This window comes from Lemur catta, chromosome 2, assembly GCF_020740605.2.
Source record: "Lemur catta isolate mLemCat1 chromosome 2, mLemCat1.pri, whole genome shotgun sequence".
In the NCBI taxonomy this organism is placed as follows: Eukaryota; Metazoa; Chordata; class Mammalia; order Primates; family Lemuridae; genus Lemur; species Lemur catta.
Window position 1 is genome coordinate 9,161,922 of NC_059129.1, and position 26,290 is coordinate 9,188,211.

The following is a 26,290-nucleotide window of genomic DNA, read 5'->3' on the forward strand; positions in this document are numbered from 1 at the left end:
GCTTAGTGGGAACATAGTTTCTGTTTAGGGCAATGAAAATGTTTTGGAAATAGTGGTGATGGTCGTACAACATGGTGAATGTAATTAATGCAACCTTAACTGTACACTTAGAAATGATTAAAAAGGCAATATTTATGATTAAAAAAAGAGAAAGCTTTGGAAATGTACGAGATTCTCTAGTTAGTAAGTGGTTTAAGAGCTAGGACTTGTACACTAAGTACAATGTCTGGAACATCAAAGACACTAAACTATGTGAGGAAGAATGGATGGATAAACCACATTGGAGAGTCAAGGGCACAGGTGGCTTCCCAGGAAGCAGGATATTCACAGGATCGGGGAGGTCTGCTTCTCCTCTGGACATAACAGTATGTTCTTTTCTCTGGATAAGAGAAGAAATAAAAAGCCGTAGATTTGGCCAAGGCTTTTCTCATCTGACTGGGAAACTCTGTGGGAAGAAAGAGAAGGTATTATACTCAAGACAGAAGGGTCTCTCTCGCCTCCCGTCTCTTCCTGATCCGTGGTAGGGGTAGCCTGGCCTGGTAAAGGAAACATCAATTTTTCTATCACACAAATCTTGGATCTAATCCTGATACTATTATAACATGCTGTGTGACTCTGGGAAAGCCACTCAACCTCTCTGAGCTTTGGTTTCCTTATCTGTAAAATGGGCTGCTATACTTAGAGAAATGAAGGTTAAATGTTTTCACATGGTTAATGTGCCTTTTTATTTGGCCTTTCTGAGTATATGACTTTTGTCCGAGTTGGCCTGTGATAACCATCTGCTGAGGAGAGAGGAGAGAGAATGAAGTGGAGGGAAATTCATGCTACACCGCTGTGTAGGACTCATTGTCCCACAGTGGCAGGTTCTGTGGGAAGACTCCGGCTCTCAATAGCTGGTATCTAAGAGTCACTGGGGAGTGCCAAGTGGGCAACCTTCTGGTCAGATGGTACCACTCTGTTTCTCAACTGGCTCAGCTACCCTGTGACAGCTCAGACCTTCTGCACTGTGAGCTCCTGCCAGAGACCCAAACAAGGGCACAGGACAAGAGCCCCCTGCCCCTAGCATGTCCCTTGACTCACCCAACGTTCCTTCCCAACCCTGGCTCTGAAGCCCAAAGAGAGAAAGTTGGGTGACATGATCTTAGTCTTTGTCATGTTTCTCATTTTTTTTACCCTTCTCACAATCCCCCAGCATTGAAGGAGTCAGACATCCCATCCCTTTTCCTCCCTGGTTCACCTTGTAAGAGCTCTGTGGTCTGGCCAACCAAGTCTGGTCCTTAATATGCTGAAGACTTGGAGGTACAGGAATTCAGGGGGAGAAAAACCTCTTACAAAGACAATAGTGTGGCTTAAAATCGTATTTTTGTCTGGCTGCAAAATCATTTTTTGAATGTTAGAAATTTGAATATTAACTTTCTCAGAGGCAATAAGGAAGTGCCTAAGACCACAGATTCTAGAGTCAGACTGCCAAGTTCAAAGAATGCCTCTGCCACTTTCAAGTGATGTAACTTTGGGCAAAACCTCTCTGTGCCTTGGTTTCATCCTCTACAAAATGGGGTTCATAATAGTATCTCATACAGATTCCTAGGATAATTAGATTAGTTACATGGAATAGTGTCTGGTACCTTATAATGCCTCTGTAAATGTTTATTATGTATACGAGGGTGTCTTCACTTTCTTCATCACTATTATCAAAATCATCATTTTTCTTTGTGTTACTTCTATAATAAATCCTAATTTACTGGATTATTGGAAGCCCTGGGCCATCCAGAGCGAAGCTCATGTACTCAGGAAGATGGGAGAGGAAAACATATTAGTAACTTGAAAAACACATAGTTCATGTCTTCTAGTTGATAAGGTTGTAGCCTGTGGGGAAATCAGTTAACAATTCTGATATTCCTATAAAGATATACTGGAATTGAACAATTAACTAAATGTATGGTGGATGGTGGGAGCCAGGTTTATCATTGTTGGGGTGGGAGGTTAAAGATAACCAGGGAAGCAGAGGCTGGAATGGTTCATTTGGTAATGATCAGCATTGGAGACACTGGGATGAATTCATGCTTAGGTTTGTGTAGATACGGATAGTTATAAATGTGTGTGTATACACACATTAGTGTGCACATGTACACTAACTCTGCCAGGTGAGAGGGAGTAGAAGCAATGAGCACTCCCAGCACCCAGATCTTAGTTGCTAATACCATTTTCCAATAAAGTGAATCTGGCTCCTTAAAGAAATAGATCATTCTTGGACTGGGATATAAAATATACAAGATGAACATGGAGAACCTTGTATTACCAGAAAGTAAAGAGGTGCTCAAAAAACTAAAAATGATGGAGGTATGTCAAAGGGACTCAGGAGCCAATGAAAGTAGTTTGCAATGGCCACACTTGGAACAATTTGAGCCACAAAACAAAATAAAGTAGTATTGGATTATAACCCCAAGCATAAAATACATATCCATGCATCCACATTGATATGAATAAATGATTCAATAAATAAATAAATACATGGTGAAGAAGAGGCAAATCTTCCATGAAGAAGAATTCCAAACAGTTTATATAGATATTCTTCACTCAAGGAGATAGAACGTAACTCCTTACTCCTTAGGTGTTGACGGCACGTAGTGACTTCCTTCTAAAGAGGGGAAAATAGAATAATTTTATAGGGGAGAAATCTGACAAATACTTCAGCCAGGGGATAAAGGGTAACATCAACAGTGATAAGTCATCATACTACGTATCTTTGATATGTTGTGATGAGAACGTCACTTTACTTCTATGATTTTCCTACCCTAAACCCATAACCTGAGTCTAATCATGAGAAAAATATGAGACAAATTCCATTCGAGGGACATTCTACACGATACTTGACCAGCACTCCTCAAATCTGTCAAAGTCATCAAAAACAGGGAAAGTCTGAGAAATTGTCACAGCCAAGAGAAACCTAAGGAGACGTGACTAAATTTAATGTTGTATATGGATGAGATTCTGGAACAGGAAAAAAAAAAAAGGACATTAGGTAAAAACCAAGGAAACCCAAATAAAGTGTAGGCTTTAGTTAATAGTAATATATCAATATTGGTTCATTAACTGTAACAAGTGTACCATAATAATACGTTAATAATAGGGAAACCAGACCTGGAGTAGATGGGAACTCTCTGTAATATCTTTGCAATATTTCTATAAATATAAAACTGTTCTGCAATAAAAAGTTCACTTAAAAATATATTGTTCCCCCCATTGCTACTTCATAGGGTTGACATGAGGTTTAAAGGAAATATAGCACATGAGAAGTTCTTTGTCTAGTGTCAGGCACGTGATACGTACTCCCCAAAACAGCACTATTTGACCATGGAGTGCCTTTCTGTGCTATTCTTCCTTGGGATATGCTTTGAAGCAGTTACCTGTGTTGTGTTTCCTTTAAGATGAGCCAACCTGGTCTAGTTTCTTACAGTTGTTTTTTGTCTCCTCTACACAGCGAAACTTAGTGCATCCTCTCAGTGTTTGTAACTAAGCATTTCTACCATCACTGACTCTATTTGAATTGCATCCACTTTACTTCTCTGTTTAATAACCAAGACAGACCACATAGTAACAGTAGTTACACGGTGGTTACCTTGGCATAAGTCTGCCAGATGCTTCCAATTAGAGTAACTGTATCTTAAATTTCTTTGGAAACAATCCTCAGATATAGGAGTCCCCTTCTCTATCTTGGGAAGGAGAGCACAGGATGTCATCAACTTCTTGTTTGCTCACCAAGGGATTGGAGGGAATGAAGCATCAAAGTCTTCATTAGTTATTTCTAAGGGTCATGATGAGCTGCAAAATTATAATGAGGTGGGAAACGTTTTCTTGTAGCATTGAGTGGGGAGGAACTTTCCGCAGAAGTAGGTAAGATATCTGTGGGGTTGGGGTGTGTCAGGAAGAAAAAAATCAGTCTTCTGAGAGCAAGACACCTGACTGGATTCATCTATAATTATGACCGTGCAAAAGAATTTATGTGTGTGTGTATACAGACACATGTAAACACATATATGCGTACATACATTTCCATATATATTTAATATTTATATTTCTTCCCAACTTGGCAAGGGCAGGGTTTGCATATTGTAACCCATATCTCACTCACGCTGCACTCTTCACTCACCTTATTGTTCTGCTTTTCTTGGATCTCAACCCTGGCTTACCTCCCATTCTGCACTTTGGTTTCTCCTCCTTAACTGAATATATTTATAGAAAACTCACGGAGCAATTGGGTTGCCAGGTCTGGTCCATGTTCCTGTCCAGTAAAATGAAAATATTTAATAACATTTTTAACCCCCCAGTCACAAACGTCTATTTAATAATTCTTGATTGCTGCTCTGACATTGGATTTCAATATTTCTGAATACTCAATTCCTGGAAGCTAGCACACATGGCCATCTAAAACTGCCAGAAATTTGCTTTCTGTGGCTGTGACTGTGAATGTGCGAATATGACTTTGGGGCAGCCTCGTTTCTTCTTTTGAGAGGGATATCTCGGTGGGCTCTCTCGGTTGTGCCTACTTATATTTAGTAGCGACTTTCTGCCCTGCAGGCAGCTTGGGACTTGGAAGAAATAATATAACAGCAAATACTTTATAATGGAATATTAAGGATTCTGTTTAATAATATAAAAGGCTGTCCCAAGATGTTCTGAGAGGAATATCTCTATAGAATTTTTTTCTCTTTAATGAAGTGTTTAGCATTTTCCCTGGCAGGCCTGGAAGCAGGGTTTGAGGGTAGTAGGCACAGCCTGGGACTGAGGGAGCAAAGGGATGAGACAAAGGACTTATACTGGATAATAGGCTTTGAAGGTGTCAACTCTGTAACTAGACAGTATGATGTCTGGGGTGTATTTCCAGGAAAAAAAAAAAAAGACCTTCCATGAAGCCATTAGTTTATGAAAGTCTATCTCTATGCACTACTCAGCCAGTTTGTTGTTGGAAATTTATACTGTAGCTCTGTAGAAATACCTGTTCCATCTTGATGCAATTAAGTTGCCTTCTGCACTAAGACCCCAGGGCAGCCTCCTCCCTGGTCAGTTTCAGCTTCCCAGAGGAAACCAAAACAGCGGCAGCATTAATCCGAACTCTGTTGCAAGTGGCAGGAACCCCAGAGCATTCTAATTATTTAGAAAGGGGCTTCTCCATCCCCTTACCTCCTCTTGTATGGATGTGACCCTTATTCTTTTATAATGAAGAAAGATTTTTCTCTATGTGTAGGTTCAAACTCACTTGACTTCATGGCCTCCCAGCTCCTTGACTCCAATGGTTCCAAGTAGACAAAGTCACAGAAGAACTCTGATTGGCCCAGGCTAACTCACATGTTCCCTTTTAAGAAGAAGGAGGTACTGTGATTGGTCTGAGTTGGGTCACATGCTCACTTGTATGGCGTGAGGGGTGAAGTACTGTAGCATCTGGGCCCTTACTGTTTTGGTACATACTTGCCAGCCCTTGAGGAAGGGTTTCTCTGGCTACCTGAGCTTACGCTGCCTGCGAACATGGCAGGTTGCAAGTGCTGGGGAATTAAGGTCTCCCAGATGCAGCCTTCAGCCAAAACCTGCTGGGAGTTGGTGTATAAATACTAAGGGCTCCCTTGCTCCTAGGGTGATGCAGTTTTGAGACATGCATTCAACACTGTTTGCCAGAAATGCAGAGTGGGATTAAACTCCAGCTCGCCACCGTTGCATTTTGCTTGGCGTTGCATTCTCTATTTGCTTCTTTTTCTTCCCTGTCTCGCTCCCCTTTTGCTGCAAGTATATCCTGTGATCACCTCTCACATGTGCTTGCATTTGAGCCCTTAATACAGTGGCTTCTGGGGAAACCCACACTAAGGGGCAACACCTTTTGCATCTTGGCTGCCAATCAGTTACCATGACTGGCAGCTCATCACATGACTCAGTGGGAACTCGCTTCCCAAAAGAAGTGATGTTTCTGGATACACAAAAACAGTATCTATGCATTAAAAAAACATGGCATGAAAAACACACGCCCAGAGCAGCATGCAATGAGAACTTACGGCAAACCACTTCCCACTGGACCAATATTTGGATACAAAACATGGCTGGCGTGATTTTCCCAGGGGAAGCAGTCAGAACTGCGTTGTAGGTTGGCTCTGGAGAGGACACTGTCAGAGGATCTTGGGGTCCAGGCTGCAGTGAAAGCTATAGCTTATCAACGCCTTTTCTTCCATTACTTAATTCATCCCAGCTGCATCTCAGCCGCAAAGCTATCATGGCAGAAGGATATGCCCACCTCCTCAGATGCTGGCCAGAGACTGGGTGACTTAGCTCATATTTGGTGACATTCCTTTTAGACACTCAGGCTTGTGTGACAGCCCGTGCACGTGAAGTGATAAAAGTGCTCTCCCTATCTTTGTGCCTCAGCTATGGTGTCCCTGCCTCTATCCATTTGGGCTTGTTGGTGTCTAAAGCCAAACGTATTTCAAATATGTCATGGGTTGAGTTATCTAGAAGCAAAGCCAGGGATGGGGGTTCAGGTGCATGTGACTCTGAGGGAGTGCTCTTCAGGTAAAGAACAAACAAATAAACCCACACACCTCTATGGTTGTGAAGGAAGCACAATAGGAAAGGTCAAGGAGCCACACAAGGATGGGGTATCAGGTAAAGTCTAGGTCAGAGGTTGTCAAACTACAGCCCTGGGGCCAAATCTGGTACCATCAGTTTTTTTAAATAAAATTTTATTGGAGCACAGCTATGCCAATTTGTTTATATAGTCATCCGATGATATCCCCAGGGGATTGGTTTCAGGACCCCTCACAGATACCAAAACCTGTGGATTCTCAAATCCCTTATATATTAATAAAATGGCATAGCATTTGAATATAACCCACGCATGTCCTACTGTATACTTTAAATCATCTCTAGATTACTCATAATACTTAATATAATGTAAATGTCATGTAAACAGTTGTTATACTGTATTGTTTTTTATTTGTATTATTTTTTATTGTTGTATTATTATTTTTAAATTGTTTTTTTCTGAATGTTTCCAATCCGTGGCTGGTTGAATCCAAGGACGTGGAACCTGTGCCTACAGAGGGCTGAGTGTAACTGTCTAGGGCTGCTTTCATGCTACAATGGCAGAGCTGAGTAGTTAAAACAGAGACTGTTACTATCTGGCTCTTTACAGAAAAAAATTTGCATACTCCTGCTCTAAACTTGCCGCAATCCATTGGAGTATCCATCATAAAGTTGGATAACTTTACCCACCTTAAGGCAAGGGGCTGGTACGGTAGTGTCAGCTGGGCATTGGTTGCCAAGCACCCTACGTGTTGAGGATGAGGTGTGTGAAGCTTGTTAACCCCAAGGTGGTGACTCCCATCGCCAAGAACAATTCTCTGGACACCAGGGGCAGTTGTGAGCTATTAGCAGCTTCCACTTGCAGCCACTGGGAATGGGCGCACACGCTGGGTGAAGGGGATATTTCAAGGTCCCACCAACATCCACTGCAGTGTGTACCTGGACCAACACGTGTGCTTCATAAAGCTGGAGAAAACCTATGTTTTCCACCTGAAACTGAACCGTCATTATCTCATCGGGATTCCCTGTCACTCTTTCCTTCTGTCCATTCATCCCATTGTTCTCGGAATGAAGTTGGGAACACTTAACAGGGTCCACTGTGTCCTGCCACCTGCCCAGCCTCACCTGGTTCACTCTGCTCACACTGTATCCTCCCGCCGTGCGTGGCCCGAGCCCAGGGGGCATGCCTTCAGTTCCTGTGCGTGCTGCTTCCTCCAGCGTCACGGCTTTTGCTCATGGTGTTTTTTCTGCCTGGAACACCCTCCCTCATGCCTCCGACCTGCTGCTGCACCAGACTAGCATCTCTCCTTCACCCAGAACTCAGCTCAGAGGATGTTTCCTCTGAAAAACCTTGAACTTCTCGCCCTATAAATCCCTTTTGCCCCGAGTACCCAACATTCACTTTGTGTGTCTTTACATATCGTTTTCTGGCTTGTGCAAACCACAGCACAAAAAATGCATAGATTTTCTTTAACAAAAAAGCCTTATTATTTGCATTACTTTGAAGCTTGTTTTTTGCCTGTAACTATATAAACCATAAGAAACTTTCCAGTTCGATATGTATAGAGTGAACACATTTTTAATTCATTTTTTTCTGACAGCTGCATGATATTCCATCATGTGTGCACAAAGTATGGGCATCATATGTATTACAATAATTTAAATTCAATTCTCGATATTGTCAAGAGTTCAGATTGTTTCCGTGTATGTGTGTGTGTTTGCATTTTACAGAGAATGCTGCAAAAAACATCTCTGAACAAAAATATCCCTGCATTCTGAAGCTTATATTCCTGTAGGTTCAGTCCGTAGAAGTGGTGTGGTTTGGTCAATATATCCATGTATGTTACATTTTCAACACACAGTGCTAGATTCCTTTCTGCAAAGATAGCACATCGCGCATCCAGCAGCAGCCTGGGAGCCTCCCTGTCCCCGGCATCTTTGCCGGTGCCGGCGATGTCCCTTAATCCTTTTAATATCCGCCGATCTCTTGGCAAAACAATGGCTTCTCAGTGTTCTTCCGGCTTGCATTTCCTTGACTGTTACTGACGCTGGGCATCTCTTTATACAAATACTGTGTCAATAATGAAAATGACCCCTGCACTGCTAGGACCGTGTTAATGGAGGGGCAGGTGGAGACCTTCTGAGCAGGGTCTGAGCACATCCTTCGCCCTTTGAAGTGCTGGCAGCAGAACACCCGTCCGTCCCCAGTTGCTCTCCGAAGAGTACGGACTTGCTGTGTCTGACATATCTGGACACGCTCTGATGTTTTGCTGCTCCGCAAAGGGTGGGGAGAGCTTGGGTCTGGAGGGATGTGTTGATGGTGGGGAAAGTAGGAGGTTCTGCCCCGTCTGTGACCATCTCCATCTGTCTCTTCGCTTCCAGACACCACCCAGATGAACAACGCAGTGCCCACCTCCCCCCTGCTCCAGCAGATGGGCCACCCACATTCGTACCCCAACCTGGGCCAGATCTCCAACCCCTACGAACAGCAGCCGCCGGGGAAGGAGCTCAACAAGTACGCCTCCTTAAAGGCAGTGGGTAAGGGCCTTTCTGTTTTCTCTCTGCTGTACCTGGCTGCTCCGTCCAGTCCTACCTCGCTGCGAGGGGCAGAGCGTTCGGGTGAGGGGCACATGTGGGGTGAGGGCTGTTTCCTGGGGAGGAGGCCCTGGATGCTCACTTGGTCCCCACGGACACTTCAACCCCATCCTCATCCCCTCTCTGCCCTAGTGAATCCTCAGGGAAGCCTGACATAGAATCCCGGTCTCTTGGTCTCAGAAATGCCTGGCCCTTCAGTGGGTAGCGCCCTTCACCTGTGATGTCCATCCCATCTCTGAGAAGTCGGTAAACAGGGCACATTTTTACCCAGGCAGCTTCTGCTCTTCGGGACGTACCTATTTATCAGGGCAGGTACCAAGTGTGAGACGCTGCGCCGAACCCTTTACACACTGTCTTATTTTCTCATAGTGACCCAAAGAGGAGAGAACGATTATTATCCCAATTGTCAGATTTGGAAACTGAGACCCCAAGAGGCTAATTTAACTTGCTCCACATCGAGCAGCAGTGGTTGAAAGAGCTGAGAATTGAACCCCTGTTCTTATCACTCAAGAGCCAACGCTCCCGCTGCTGCTCTGGTTCTGCCCAGTCCGTTCCCGACTCATATATGGGGGGGGAGGGTGTGGTGACAGTCACCCTGCAGTGACCAAGGCTCCGGAACAGAGTCCTATCCAATGGAAGCGCAGCCACGGCAAAGTTAGCGATTCCTGATTCGCGATTGCCTGTGGCCCCTCAGGATTCCTGCCTAGCCAGTAGTTCCCACATGCAGATGCCTTTTACCAGAATTACCTGGAGAACAGGTAACATACTGATGCCCAGTCCCACCCTACAGAATTTAACTGAACTGGTCGAGGATGGGGTTCAGACACGGGCGTTTTTAAAGCCCTCTCTAGGTGTTTCTCACGTGAAGCCATTGGCCCCACAGCCAGGAAAACCAGATCCCATCTCAATTGCTTGCTCGGAACTTCTTTTTCTAATATCCCTAGAAATTCATATACATATGCATATGCATTCCTATATGTGCTTAATACGGAGGGAAATTCCTCTCCTTTCCTTCTCACTGTGTCCTACGGGTTCTGTTTGTCCTCCCTGTCTCAGGGGAGAGATTTTAAAACTAGGCTTTCCACTTAACCTGTTCCTTCTCTGAGTTTATGCCTTGGGGAGCTAGAAAGAACCAGGCAGATGTGAGTTCCAATCCTAGCTCTGCAGCTTACTGTCTGTGTGGCCTTGGGCAACACTTAACCCTTTTTTAGGTCTCAGTCTTCCAATCTGCAAAATGGGCATGAAGGTGCCTGTGAGGTTAGCCAATGATGACTAATGTGACAGCCTACTAAAGGGCATTCATTTGACATAGATGAGTCACCTCCCTTCTCCAGCACCCCACTATCTTGTCACTAGTAGCTCCATGGATGTATCCCTTCCTGATTTCCATCTGAGAGTATGCTCAGATCTCACGGGAAGGTCTTCCTTTCAAGTGTCTTTAAACAGTCTCCCTTTCAAACTCGGAGTCCTCGCCTTTCCAGCAGAACTGACTGTCGGAAGCCCCAGACTAATAAAACAACTCACTTTGGGCGGGATACATTTGATTGGTGGAGGTCCTTCTGCTCTTTAGCTACCTATAAAGTTTATTCCCACAGACTTTCAGTTCCTTGAAAACTTAGGGCAGGCAAGAAGACCCCACGGACCATGTGCTTTCTTTTATTATCAAGTGCTCACCTTCTTTCCCTCACCCACTGCCAAGCCCCTCGTTAGAGACGGGGTGGGAGATAACTTGCTGATTGATTCCATGAAATATCCTAATTCTGTTCTAAACCAGCATCAGAGCCCAAAACACAGACACTGTCATGTGTTGATGGTGGTGACCATGGTGTACACACATCAGATTCACAAAACTAGCATACTGGTGCCCAGCAGAGAGCCTGGCACATATTAGGTGCTTAATCTCTGTACCGGAAGTCTACCTTTGGGAAATTCATATTCCCCGATCTCTTGACTTCCAGATGGAATCACTGAAAGAAGGGTTGAATCCAATTTATAATACAGGTTGTGCAGCCTGACACGGGCTTTTGTAAATCTGAAGGCTTGTAAGACCTTACCTAGTGGTCACCCATATTTCATGTTGAATTTCTATGCCCAGCTCAACCCTCATTACACCCCATGACTGTAGATTCCTTCTATTCCATACTGCGTGTCTGCATGGCACACGCATCCTGAGCATGTTCGAATATACTCAGATATTACCAGGGAGGGGTGAGGGCCGTTGCCTAGGAGAGCAAGAGTCGGGGCATCTTTGCCGATGTCACTGTGGAAGTCTTCACAGGCTAGTCGACGGCCCACTTCCCTTTCTGAGCCTTGCAGTTAAGTGCTAAATAGCATATGCTGTTATATTTTATTCTTCTTTAGGCGTAAAAAAAAAATCAACCCAGATGTCTTTTCCTTTTTAAACTGGTCACACTAGCCCATGCAACTCATTTCTTCAACTTCAGCTCAGCGTCTCCTCCCTCAACACCCAGCAAGTAGCTCTCTGGGAAAATAACAGATGGACATTCCAGCACAGCGCCTTAAATCTGTCCAGGATGCATGCAGGACTCCTTTACATAGCAAATGTCTGCAGTGCGTTTGGAAAGAAATTTGCAGCATGAAAATCATTTGACACTCTTTAAGTAACCCTCTGTTCCATAAATCAGGAACTCCTGAAATGTTTGTTGAATGAATGAATGATCTTGTTTTTGACAAGAATAAGAAAAAAAAAATAGAATAGCTTGGTTGTAAGGAAGAACCTTTTATCTCCTCAAAAACTATGAAGGATCTCACTGGGTACACGCCGCCCCCGCCCCCCTCCTGGAAGTGTTTGACGTGCACGGCTTGTTTTTCCTCCTCTTTTCTGGCTACTGTGGGAGTTCTCAGGGCTTTCTCTGAGCCACAGATGGTCTTGTGAATCCGGAGGACCAGTTTAGAGCAGACTGGGGAGCTGCTTGACCCAGTGGGTCACCCAGGAGTCCAGCCTCTGTCTGCACAAATAAAATGCAAATCCCATAATACATGTTCTTTCAAGGGTTCTTTATTAAGGCATAATGTGACTTCATTAATAAAATCATTATGACTCAGGAGAGAGGTGGGTTTAAAAAATGGTTTGCTGTTGAAAGCTCTGCCACCTTCAATAAACAGACTCATTTTCTAAGAATTTCAATTCAGTGACTAAGGGAAGGGTTAGACAGCTTTTAGGGTTAACTGCTTAGTTCAAAAATACCTCCAAAAAACACGTCTCGGGAGGCTTTAATGTCCAGAACACTGAGTAGATAGAGATTCTGTCTCTAGCCTTACTTAACTGTGTGACTTTGAGCTGGTCACCCAAACTCTTGGATTTCAGCTTCTGTGTGTGAAAAATGAGGAAGCTGAACTATATGGGCTCCAAGCTCCATTCTCATTTTAAAATTAGAAAATTGAATAATTCCACTCATTCTAGTTATTAGACTACCTGGGCCATTAAACATGTCCCATTCATTCACTGCCAATTTGAGCAAAGGGTGCTAACTGTTGGTTGTTCCTGAGATAAATTCGCCCCAAATCTGCCTTCCTTTCTATTGTATTCTATTTTTGTTTGCATATTGAAATTGCCCTCATTCATGTTTAAAGAGAGCTCTCTTTTTTTTCCCCCTACAATTCAGGGATTTGGGCGTGTACCATCTGGTCGTATATAGCATGTGACTACAGAATGGTCTCTGTTCCCAGGGAGCTCACTGCCCAGCTATTGGGCAGTGTGTAAACGATTAGCCCACACCAGGAAATGTCAGGGGCTAAACCATATAGAACTCTGTACCAGAAGGGATGATGGGTTGAATTTTCATTCATTCATTCAATTCTCTAAACATCGGGTCTGATTCCCTTTGACTGCAGGACCCACTGAGGCATGGGCCAAGTCTGTCCCATTTGTCAATGTATCTCCAGCACCCAGCACCCACCATGTGGGGCGCTTCGTAAGTGCTCCCAGTACCTGTTTGTCAAACTGGAGAAAAATGCCATGTGACAGGCACCTGATCAAGGCAGGGGCCCGAGATGATCAGCAGGGTAGCATGACCTCTGGAATTGGTCAGGGGTGAGAGGAAGACCTAGCTCAGACACTGATCAAGTAACCGCAGAAATTATTTAACCTCCTCGGGTCTCAGTTTCCTCATCTGTAAAATGGAGATAATAATTATAATTAACACAGCTAAGGGCTTGGAAGGTTTAATGGTATGTTACAGGTAAAGTTCTCAGCCTGACACATAGCCAGCCCTTAGCAAATGCTACAGCATATTCAAGTCTCAGACCAAAGTCGTTTGCTGGTCATATTCTTCTTGTAATCTTCAAGATACACTGGTAACTTGATTAATATACATTGCCCAAATTTCATTTTGAGGAAGAGAGCTGGATCCATATTCTTTACTCCAGTTAGATGGGAAAGACATACATTAAAGTTAACTCACGCTGGGGACCTGACAAAACAGCAAGCAAGGAAACAGTTGGCTTTCCTGAGCCATCCTAAGGACCAGCAAAGAGTCAGCCCAAACCTGTTCAATTTCCTCGTCTCTAGTCTAGACAATAAATGTCGATGCCCAGACATATGGGTGCGAGAGTCCATCAAAGAAGGTTCAGTTTCACTCTTTTTTGACTGTTTCTTAAGGCAAATATATGAGTTTAAACATTTTAGAAACATTTTCCACCAAGGTTGCAGTTGAGAAGTGTCTTGTTATAGACTGAGCCAAAGTGTATCCTGAAAATTCAGTTAAGTACACAAGTTCCCTGGCCTGAGCCACCCCTGTGGTTATAATATGAGAACCTACCTGTGGTCCTTCATAGGCCAATGTTTGCGAGACAGAGGGGCTTGTGAAAATATCCCTAAAGGTCACATTATAGTTCAGAGAGGGATGGCTCCTGCCTCCAGAACGGGAAAAAGGTCACTCTTTTTTATAATTCCTGATGGGCCTTGCAAACAGCAGGCTGCTTGCATATTGGTATTTATCTCTTACTGACCTCTCATCTGATGTTCCCTCTAGGTTTCTGAGAGTTGAACTCCTAGGCTACCAAAGGTTCCTGACCATGTGCCCTTAAGATAGCTCAATGCAACCTTGGCCACCCAGTGTAAGAGACAGGATGTACCAGCATCGTTGATAAAATGCTGTGTGCCTTCGTTTTTAATTCTAAATTTAATTTTAAGAAAACATTTTCTCTGTTGCTATTTGACAGACAATTGACTGTTTTGCCAGAATCACATTGCATTTTCCAATAGCACTTTTGCAAACCCTAGCAACAATGCACTTCGATGTGGCAGGAATTCCCTCTTTACTCCTGGAATCATGCATGGAAACCCTAAGAAATGCATGGGGCTCTCAGCCAAGGATTGACCTCTGCTAGTTCAATTTTTTAAAAAAATGTTAGGACAGAAAGGGGGTTAATACCACTGAACTGCCAAACAGCACACCTCTGTGGGAGGCATTAATTCCACCATTTCCAGATGGGGAAACTGAGGCTCAGTGTAGTTAAGTGATTTTCCCACAGTCACACTTTTAGTCAATGAGAGAGCCAAGACTCATTCAAGAGTGTCTGACTCAGAATCCTGTGTTCTTTCCATGAAACGATGCTGCCTTCTGCAGAGCAATTTCTGGCATCTGAAGGAAACAACCAGGTAAAAGAATGGTTATGGGGGGGCTATCTCCCCTTTTTTGGGGGAAGGGTGCTTACTAAGGTATTTGTTATTTTTCTTTGTTTGAAAGAAAAAGTTTTCCCATCACGCTGAGTATAATTGAGGTATATGCTATAGTTGAGGCATATTTTACATACAGTTCATAATTTTACAATAATGTGATTATTGAAAAATGCGTATGTTTGGGTCACCACATTTCAATAAAGACAAGAAATATTTTTATCACACTGAAAGTTCCCTCACATCCCCTTCCTTTTAATACCTTAGGTCCACCCCCTCTCGATGAGCATTTTTCACCCAACGAATACCTATCTAATGTCCACTGGTGTGACCAAGTACATAGAGGACCCTTAACTACATGTTCTGTAGCCTGTGTGCCATCTTATTAAATGCTATTATTGTCAGTGAATTTATGAAAGAATACTTGTTACTGCCTTATCAGAGCTACGCCCTATATCTGAGGTGCTGGGGACAGAGGTGACAAGGGGGTAGTTCCTGCCTTCAAGGCAAGCAGCGATGGATTTGATTGTGGGTAAGATGGTTTCCTTGGAGTCAGTGACTCAGTGGCTCGGTCAGCCCGTGTCCACCCACACAGGAAGGTCTGGGGCCACATCACTATTTCCAGATGACCCCGCCTTCGAGGGAGAAGCAACACCGAGTCATCCCAGGCAGGTCCCACTTAATTTTAACTTTGTCACCCTTCTGTCACTCCAATTTCCACTCATGTGAGTGATGAGCATGTGGAGTCCAGACCCGCAGGGGGAAGGTGGCAATTTGAGCATCCTTTGGCACGCCCGGGTGGCCAACCAGAAACGTTTAAATGGGGCCGGATCTGTGCTCTGTAATCATCCAGATCACAGACTGTTCCCTGCGGCTCCTCTCAGCTGGCAGCCTGGTATATCTCTGGAAATTGTGCCGAAACGTTGAGGACTTGGTCTTCCCAGGTAGTTTCCTAAGAAAGGAAAGGAGAGCTAGTAGCGCACGCTGATTGGTCAGGCTCCAGCCAGTGAGGAGAGGCGTCATGGGTAGGTTTGCCCCACTTTAAGTAAAACCCAGTCTTACAGAAAAGAGCCACCAAGAGGGGGTGCAGGGCCGTGGAGGCATAGCTGTGGCCATGGCCATGCTCACCGTCCTTTCTTCCATGAAAGGAGTCACCATGGAATTCTGTTGATCATCTTAGGTCCCCCAAGGCTCATTCCGTACATCTGAAAGGAATTCAACGAATGTTCCAGGCACGCATCTGTTCTGTAAAGCAATATATTACTCATGATGGGATTCCCAGATAACAAGCTCAGTCCCTTTGGCGATTAGGGGAGTTTCCATACCTTAGAAAGAGTGACCCTGTGGATAAAGTTGAATTCATTCATTCATTCAACAGTATTTTGCAAACACAGACCGTGTGCTGGGCGCTGTGTTTAGGCATTCCCTACGCCACCGAGCCTGCCACCCGGTATTTAAAGGTACAGTCAGCAGAGCCTGTTCCAACCTTGAATTTGGAGCCAATAAGGTGCCCCCTTTCGGGAGGGGGATTGCAATAAAACAGGATCAAAATTCATCTCTTGTCATCAGAGTATGATCTTTAGCTGAGGTGAGCTCCTGGAAATCAAATTTTCTGTTATTTCTAAGCAGATTGAAAGTTAGAGCCAGAGTTTCTCCTTACAAGTTCTCTCTCTCTCTTTACCTTATATAACTGAAAATATCTAGGCCTTTTTCAGGGCACTTCGTTTGATCTTCTGTTGGGTGTTAAGTAGATACTGTTTCAAGGCCTTGCAGAAAGAGGTACACACAGTTGCACGTTGACACCTGGCTCCTCCTCCTGTTCCCTGGGTCCCCTGAGGCCAGCTCCCCTTGGAGGCTGCAGCTGGGGCAGCCGGCAGCACCTGGGCATGAGGGCACAGCGACCACGGGGCACCCTGCAAACACATCAGCATCTCTCGATTGTTATTTTTTTAGGAAGTTCTGATGGTGACTGGACTGTATCGACACTTAAGTCACCAAAAGGTATTGTACAGCTTTTCGTAGCTCTTGTGTCCAGGTGTTGTTGACTTGAGCACTAAATGACAAAGGAACAGAGAGTCCTAGTGTCTGTGTGTGACCCACGCACACGTGTGTCTGCCTTGGGTGGCCCCTGCAAGTCCGTCTAAGTTCCAGTGTATAGGTGTTGTGTGTGTGTGTGTGTGTGTGCACGTGCACGGGACCGCTGTTGGACAATGTACTCCCCTTCGCTCCCCAATATTCGTTGCCTGAAGGAAAATGCCACTATGAGAAACCGTCCCAGGTAAGGTAAAATGTGATGTTTCTTCCTCAGAAAGCTGCAGAGACAATATGGCAAAACACAAGGTAAATTAATGTGGGAGAAAGAACACAATTTCCAAGAAAGAGATAAATGCAAACAAGTTGTTGGCCAAGGGTCTTGGGAATGATTAGCCTTTTAGGGAACTGAACACTATTTTCGGGTTTCCTGAAGCAGCCTGGTGAGCAGTGAGAGGGAAGGAGTTGGTTGACTTCAGTTAACTAGCCGGGTGGTTGGGCCAGGCGGTAGCTATAATTAATATATTAGCTCCCTAATGCGTGCCAGAGTGCTGGCCCTTTACATCACTTATCAGTTAATTCTCCAGTGACCCAACAGTATAGGCGTCGCCATTCCCACTTAGACATGAGGACACGACGTCTGAGCAAGGACAAGTCTTGCTGGTCTCAAGTCAGATAGCTGCTAAGCGGTAGAGCTGCAACTTGAACCTGTGTCTGCCTGACTCTTCTTCTATGCTATTTCCCACTGGGGTGTGGGAGAAGCAGCTCTTTTCAGATCAGAGCAGAAATGCCGTTCTCTTCTTTCGTCACTCCTTCTGCTTTGTTGGATTTGGCGGTGGGGAGGATGGGGCTGACTCGACGAGGTGGAGGTGGAACTCTAATGACCAACCTTGAACTGTGGGCAATTAGGAGACATTGCAGGGCCATAGGCAGGGCACTGGCATGGCCGTTTTTGCCTTCTCAAAAGATCATTCTGGCTTCTAAGTGGAGACTGGATTAGGGGAGCGTGGACTGGAGTTGGGGACGCCCACTGGGAGCCTCTTGCAGGTGGGCATTGAGCTGCAGTGGGGTGGGTAGGGGATGGAGAGAAGAAAATATAGGGGAGGGAGAATTGAGGGGCTGCAGGATGCAGTGAGTGAGTGGAGAAGAGGGGAGGAGGCACCGTTGGACCAGTGGTTCTCACATTCCCACAGCTTGAGCACACACCAGCATCCCTTGGAGGGATGTTAAAACCCAGATTCTTGGGCCCCACCCTGGAACTTCTGATTCATTAAGCCTTGGATGGAGTTGCTAACAGGTCCCAAAGTGATGCTGCTAGTCTGGGACCACACTTTGAAAACCACTGCAGTACAAATAATCTTGCTGGGAAACTAAGACCCTTTGATTAGTTCTCCAGGTGTCTTTTTATGGGCTGAAGGCTCTGAAGAGAGGCATTTGACCAGGGTCCCAGAGGCTCAGAAACAACCTGGGGTTGGGGGAGGAGGGTGCACTGTATTTCCTCACCAGGAAAGAGCTCTCCATCAGCCTGTTTAAAGAGAATCCCCCAGCTACCCAGTTGTTGCCTTGAGAGAGACAGATTTTTGGGTCTTGCATTAGATAATAACTGTTCACATGTCAAAGTCCATTTTTAGAAATGCAAACAATTTAGAACATGACAGACCTACTAATTTGAGGCATAAACTTTTTTTTCTCTCTCTTCCCCATGAAAAACAAAGCCGTTATGATCCGTGTGACAGCACTGGGAGGCAGTCTGCATCCCCGTCCTTAGATCAGCCTGTTGTCTGATGGATTTAGGATGTATTTCAGGACAGGTCAAAAGCAGGGGCTTGGAAACTGTTTTCTACCCAAACCAAGTTAACTTCACTTGTCTTGCTGAATGCACATTTATTTATGCTGTCTTGTCTGGGGAGGGGAACAGGGGTCCCTGTGAGGGCCAGGTCCAAGTTCCTCTGGGGTCATTGGTCTGCGTCTAGCATTCTCTACTCAACCTGCAGACCCAGAGTCTAGAGGAGATGTGGTAACAAGGTTAGGGGGGGTTGCATGCCCTCACCTCCCACATTCTGCCACTTTCTTAAAAGGGGGAGACAAGCTGGGTGTGACAGGCTCAGACTCAGACACCCCTGGGTTCCAATCCTGACCGCAATATCATTTGCTAGTCTTGTTCTCCTCAGCAAGTTTTTCAACCTCTCTGAGCCCCTATTTCCTGATCCGCAAAACGGAGACAATCATGTCACCTACCTGCTAGGCTGTTGAGAGTTAAACCGTTTAAAACAGTGTCACCGTCCCTGGCATATGGAAAATGATAAGTGCATGTAGGTTATTACTGATATTATCATTACTGTTGTCATAAGGTGAGCAAATTAAAGGCTCCGAAACATCCTGTGGTAATAAAAACTGGCAAACTCTGTTTAACCTGCCATTTCCCAAATACTTTTGGCATCTGATCTCTTTTCTCTTTAGGAAAACCAGTGAACATCTTAATATCCAGTGGCATGAAGGTTGCTGGGAACCCACTTTGGGAACATAGGGCATTGGGTGGGGAATTAGGTAGAGGGGTGGGTGTCACCTGCAGAGGTAGGATAAGGAAGGAGAAAGGACAAGGTACCTGAAGGTACCGGTTTCCCGCTGCCACCTGCATTAACTATGACGCAGGGGAAGGGGATGTACAAGCGTCATACTATCGTGCACTGCTCAGTTTGCACTACCTAGGGCTTCCCGTGCAAGGTGCCCCCTAGTGGTCACTGCTGTCGGTCTGCCCACACCCAGCCTGGGGAACTCCTGTCCTGTTTGTTTAAATCCCACCGTGAAAGACACCACCTGAAGCCCATCAGACTGTCCTATTCAAGATGAAGCCGTGTCTTTGGAAATCGGTTCCTTCTGCAAAATGAATCTTTAAACCTGACCCAGTCCAGTGCCACGGTGAAGCAGTCAAGTTGGGGGAAGCCGGCAGCGGAGTACTGTGCTTTAATCCCTCTGCGTCCGAGTGGAACCAGCCTCTGTGCTCTGTCCCAAGCCACTTGCGTGCTCTGGACTTCTGCTTCTGCCATTGCCAAACCAGCGGCCATCAGATTATCCTCTCTCCATGGGGCTGGAGGGAGTAATTGTATGAGATAACGCGAGTGCCTTTAGTTGTTAGCACAGGGCTAGAATAGGTGCTAAATAAGTATAAAGGAGTCCAGTACTCACCAAGTTTCCATTCGCCTCTGCTTCAGAGATGATTCTTAGCCATCATGATGGAGTCTTTCAGAAAGAAATCACTTCACTTAGCTTTTCTGCCTTGACAGACGAGGAGACTGGGTCTCCATGAGAAAACTTAGGTTGCCTAAAGCCACCCAAGAAAGGTATATCACAACAGGGCCAGGGTCAAGACCTCAAAGAGGGGCTTATGGACATGACCCAGAAGCACTGGAGATGGTTGTCCCAAATGCAAATCCTGGCCCCACTCCCTCCTAAGGAATTGGAACCTCTGAGTATGAGGTCCCCGCCTATTCATTTTAAAAATCCATCTCTTGGGTGATTCTTATGTATGTGAAAGTTTAGAACTGACTTTCCTAAGCCCCCATCCTAGATGCAAACACAGTGTGCGCTAGAGCACTAATTTTCACACACCCGCATTTCTCCCAACATGAGTACTTTCGCTGTTTGCCGTGACAAAACTGTTGTCTTAGTGGTGGTTTGAGCCGGGGCTACAGCTGGAAGGTAAGAAAAACATTAAAGGTGGATAGTCTTGGATTTGGTTTCCTGCTCTGTCACTTATTAGCAGTGGCAGAGTAATTTGGCAGCCAAATTATTCATCATCTCCAGGCCTTAGTTCTTTCATGTGTCACATGGAAGGAATGATACTGCATTGTCGTCTTTCTATAACACATTGACTGCCACCCAAAAGAACCCGAAACTTTTCCTTGGGGCCACAGTGTTTTATTACGAAAATAGAATAAAAACTTTGAGTATAATGTAAAGATAGACATAAATAGAAAAATGAAATTTATTGACGTCTATTCATTTAATCTACATTTTGAGAATTCAATCGTCGGTATTAATTGTAACAATAAGAACATCAACGAGATTTTATATATGCTTCACATGGCCCCAGGGTCAAAACTGGAGTGAGTTACATACAACTCTCACGGCAGTTGATGTGTTAAGAGAGTTTAAATGAGACAATGTAGGTGAAATGGTTCAAATAGAGTCTGAGCCATAGTAGGTACTTAATAAATCCTACTTCTTTTTTTCTTCTAAGGAACTTGAGGTAGCCCAGTGAGAGATGTCCATCGAAGAGACACTATAGAAGGCACGAGACAATAGGCAGTGTGCAGTAGGGTTGCAGTGCTGTTGGGGTACACACGTCCTATGTACCGTCCTGGGGGGACACCCACCTAAAGGCAGCGTTAAGGCATCACTGCATGAAATTCAGTCTTTTGCAATTTCCTGATTTGCGTTATTGGTTTGGCAGTGAGCAGTAGGGTACAGAGAAGGTGGAAGATAGGAGGGTGATGTGAGGTGAGGTTTTTTAATAAAAATCAAATCCCACCCGTTCCTGAGTTCATCCCTTTTTGAAAAGCACACAGCAAGCGCTGCAGTTTTGATGAGCTTCCTTGGGAACCCATAGGGCATGAAATGAATCAGTGGAGAGTGTTACACCGAAAATGGTGTTACATTGAGACTGCAATAAATATTTGACTACTTTGAAAGTGTGTCTCTCTGAGGCTGAGCCAGCCGGATCCCCTCCGTTCCAAAGCTGACCTGAGTGATGTCTATAGCACATAGTAGGCACTCAACATACCTTTTGTTAATAAATTATCAAATGAAGTTGGCATAGCATTCGAAGGGAATCTTGTCTTTTCTGAAGAGGCACTGGGAAATATTATAGAAAATCAACCAGATGGAAGTCAGGAGAGACTGAGTGTTGCTTCTGCCCATTTGGGTGTCTGTGAGCTTGGTGCTAAAGTTACCTCTCCTAAAATAATGGAAAGTTTAGGATTATTGATCTTCTTGGCCCTTTTGACCTCTATAAGTAAAGATACCAGGCTTTGCTCTGATTAGTTCGCCCACCTTTAAACAAATTGTTATGGGGAGGGCAGGGAAATGGGGCATGGCTGGGGGCTCTTCCTGGAAGTAGGGTGAATGAATGATTGGTGTTTGTATCAGTTATCTATTGCCAGAATAACACTGTGTAACAAATGACCCCAAATCTCATGGCTTACAATTTATTTAGCTCAGCATTCATTCAGATGAGGAGTCTGTGTGCCAGGGATTTTTGCCAATGTGGGAGGTTCTTCGAGTCTCAGCGGAGTTCACACATCTGTCTGGGAGTTGGCTGGACGTGGCTGCTCCAGGCTGGTTTGAGCTGCAATGACTGGGCCTCTGCTCTACACAGCTCATCCTCGGAGAGGTCAGCCGGACGTGCTGTCATGATGGCAGAGGTGTGAGAGAGTGACCCAAACCAGCAAGCGCTTCTCCAAACTTCTGTCTATGCCCTTCTGTCTGCTGACACCCATCAGTCATATGAATGAACTCAGAATCCACTGGTGGGGACACAAGAACCTCCTCTTTTTATTTCTTGGAGGAGTTTGAAAGTCACATGGAAAAGAGTGAAGAGCGTGGATATAGGAGGAAGGAAGGACAAAGGATTGATTCATGCATTAATATAACACAGGATCCCAAATCTCGTATTCTCTACTTTGAAATGGTTCCAGGAAGCTGCAGCCAAGGGGAAGGTGGCAAATAGCACTCAGGATTTTTACCCTTAATTTGTTTTGTTTTAAAAACCTCCAGTTGAACAAAATTTTGCCAGTTTGGAGGATGATCAGAAGACCACACAGTGCATTTCTGGAAAGACATATCTGCATGCATGGAGCAGCCAAGCAGGATGCATGGAAAGGGAGGGAGGGAACAGTTTCACCTGGGGCCCGGTGGCGGCAGGGGCTTTGTGGTCCACCACGGCTGCAGCGTGAGCTTGTCCACCTTCATTCAACAGCCTTTCAGAAGATGGTGACTGCATGGCAGAACCGCCTAAGGGAAGAGAGGGAGGCCTGAGGTTTCAGAGGCTGTCAGCAGCAGCGAGAGGAGATTCACGAGAGATTCACGGAGAGCTCCCCGCAGCACCAGCAAGGGCGGCTTTTGGTACAACCTGGATGGTTTTCGTGCAAAGCCCAAGCCCGGCACTGTTTTAGCAAAGGTGGCAATCGTTCCTGTCAGGAGCCTTTGGGTTTAAGACAAAAAAGAGCCAGGCTCCTAGACACACTTTCTTGTTTTCTCTCTGAGAGAAACAAGGCTTCTGGAAAGATACGGTGCCCCGTGGGGAGGGCCGGACGCCCTGAGATTCGGCAGGACCTGCCTCATATGCGATGATTTCCCTACTTATGCCTCTGCAGCAGGGGCGTGGACCAGGTAAAATGGGACTAATTTGCCATAAAGACAGACCTTTGCAATCTCCTCCTTAGCCCTTTCCTACTTGGAAAGCTCAGGGTTTTTTCCTGCCTTTCTTGTTTCTGCCTGCTGAGACAGCCTCAGGAATCTGCGCAGCTTCATAGCACGTATTTCAAAAGGAGAGAGAAATACCTGTGCATTTCTTTTAAACAACGTGAACTCTTCCCCTTTTACTTTTTAATTCAGCTTGTGAAGAAGAAAAAAGAAAACAAGCAGACACCCAGAACACATTCCTCTGCAAGTTAAAGTAAATACTGTCCCACGGTGCCAAAAGGCCCCACAAACACAGTGGCTTAAGAGAAAGAAGTGTATTTCCTTTTTAGAAAGCAGCTTTATTGAGATATAATTCATGTATCACACAACTCACTCCTTTAAAGTGTACAAGTCAATGGTTTTTGGTATGTTCACGGAGTCGTGTAACCATCGCCACAATCGATTTGGGAACATTTCATCACCACCCCCAAAACTTCATAACCATTAGGAGGCATTTCCCATTTCTCCCCTGCCCCATCCCAGCTACCCTCTCCCTGCTACTCCCTGACCCCAGGCAATCACTGTCTACTTTCTGTCTCTATCTTGTTAGTTTAGACACTTCTTTCTCCTGTCATAGTCCCAAAGCGGGTAGTCCCAGTGGTGGGGCAGCTCTGCTCCAAGCAGTCACTCAGGGACCCAGGTTCCGCCAGCCTTGTGCACTGCCACCCGTACCGTATTGTCCTCATCCGCGTTGTTATAGTCAGTTGCTGTCACAGCGTAACTCTAGCCTCTGGGAAGGGAAATCCAGGACACTCAGGATGAGTAAACTTTTTTTTTTTTAAGGAAGCAAGGTGAAGTGGAAGTTGGGCGTATCATTTTTGCTAGTATTCCATTGGTGAGTGATCTGTCACATGGCCAAATATAGCTTCTAAGAAGGCTGGGAAATCTAGTGGGGAGTTGGGTGACCTTGTGCCCAAGAAAAAAGGTACAGCAGGTCTGACCTGGGAGGTGAGCAGTCAGCTACAGCATCTTATCAGAGGGGGATACACATTTGAGGAGTCCTACCATGCACCAGGTATAACGTTCTGAGCTTTTACATGTCTTGTTTCAATTACATCTTCATTGCCCTCTGCAAAGTAGATTTTATTATCCTCATTTTGTAATCTTTTTATTTTCTAACAATGACAGTGATAGCAGCTACCATCTGTTGAATACCGGCCATGAGGCAAGGCCATTGGTGCTTGACATGATACAAGGTGATCATCTACATGATTCTCTTCAATACCCTCAACCCCTCTACCACACGGACCTTGATACTATATTTTCAGTTTTATAGATAAAGCTCAGAGAACTTAGGTAACTTGCCTCAGGTCTCAAGCCTGTAAGTGGAAGAGTTGGGATTTGAACCCAGATCCCTCTGCTCTCCAAGTTGATGCTCTATCCTCCATATTGTACAGAAGACTTTACAGTCATGAAAATCAGATGCTCATACTTCCAGTCTTTGTTTTGTATTGTGTAAACATGGTGCACTGAGTCCCTCAAGCTCTCAGCCTCATTAATTCCGCTTCCCTTCTCAACAGTCCCGGATCTCACTGTCTTGCTTTGCAAGACTCGCGGCTCTCCTGTGGCTGTCAAGAGCTCGGTGTAGGATGCAGAACCAACACTTTAGCTCTTTTTCCTCATCGAAAGAGAGAGGATTGTAGAAGCACAAGGAAAAGAAATACTGATTAATATCTCAGAAAAGATCTCTACATTGTCCTGGGGGGGAATCAGTATGAAGTGGTGTGAAGATCCTACCTCTTTGGCACAAGGGACCAATTAAGCGAGAAAAACCTGTGGGATGTCCCTGGGGGTTGTCTGGACTGATGACAGAAAAACCTCAGTCTTCTCTCGGTTCTGTGAGAAGCGTGCAGCGCTTTCATCCAGCCCTGTGCTAGGATGCCAACTTCCGGTCTGCGACTCTCTCTAGCCAGGGTCAGCATGGCTCGGAGGATGCGAGATCCACACCTCTTGTAATGAAGCAGCCGACCTGAACACGGCACGAACCAGACCTGGCAGGGAGCCTGACGTCACCCCCAGCTCTTTCCTCTTGCCCCACCTTAAGGAAGAAAACGATAAACATATTTTGCCTTGAGGGTGAATCTGGGGCTTCGTTAAACTTTTGGCTGTGACATTTTGATGTTTTCTCTTGAAAATATGATATTTACATGTGTGCTCCAATCCCTGAAGAAGATGAGACATCCTGCCCATTTCTAATATCTTAAAGAATGTCATTGGAATTGAAGTTTCTTCAATGTTTTCCTTCCCTCATCGAGTGCTTATCATGCCTCCCACCACTGTGTGCCAGGCCCTGGGCTTGGTGTTGGGGAAAGAGCAGTGAGCAGAGCAGATACTGTCTCTGCCCTAAGAGGAGCTTATATTCTGGTCAAGGAAGACAGACAATTCATAAGTAATGAAGAAAGATAATTTTGTATGGTGATATAGGATTTGAACATACTAAGATAGAGGTCATAAGAGCAACTGGTGGGTCTGTCTTCTTTGGGTCATTAGGAGGGTGTTTCAGGAGGTGGCCTTTGGTTAGAGGACAGAATGACAAGGAGCATTTTGGCAGGAAAGACCACAGGGACAAAATCCCAAGACCCTGAGATGGTGATAAACTTGGTGTGTTCAGGAACAGAGGACTATCATGTGTGGTTGAAGAATGTTCCCCAAGTCCATGTCCACTCGGAACCTCAGGCAGTGAACACACATGGAACTAGGGTCTTTGTAGATGTAATCAAGTTAAAATAAGGTCACACTGGATAAATGTGGGCCCTAATCCAATGACTCGTGTCCCTCTAAGAAGAGAGAAATTTGGACTTGCATGCACGCATGCACGCACAGAGAGAAAATGGCCATGTGAAGGCAGAGGCAGAGATTGCAGTGATGCAGCTACAAGGCAAGGGATGCCCAGGACTGCCAGCAACCACCAGAAACTAGCAGAGGCAAGGAAGGATCCTCCACCAGTGCGTTCAGAAGGAGCGTAGCCCTGCCGGCACCTTGATGGCAGACTTCTGA

General features: G+C 45.2%; 1 protein-coding gene across 1 annotated transcript in view; it reads left to right on the forward strand.

Moving 5' to 3' along the window:
• The window catches only part of SHISA9 (shisa family member 9), a 250,038-nt gene that overhangs the window by 217,099 nt on the left and 6,649 nt on the right, over positions 1-26,290 (forward strand). The window contains exons 3-4 of the mRNA XM_045542093.1: positions 8,947-9,102; positions 16,754-16,801. Of these exons, the coding sequence (XP_045398049.1) occupies positions 8,947-9,102; positions 16,754-16,801 (204 nt within the window). The remainder of the gene's footprint in view (positions 1-8,946; positions 9,103-16,753; positions 16,802-26,290) is intronic.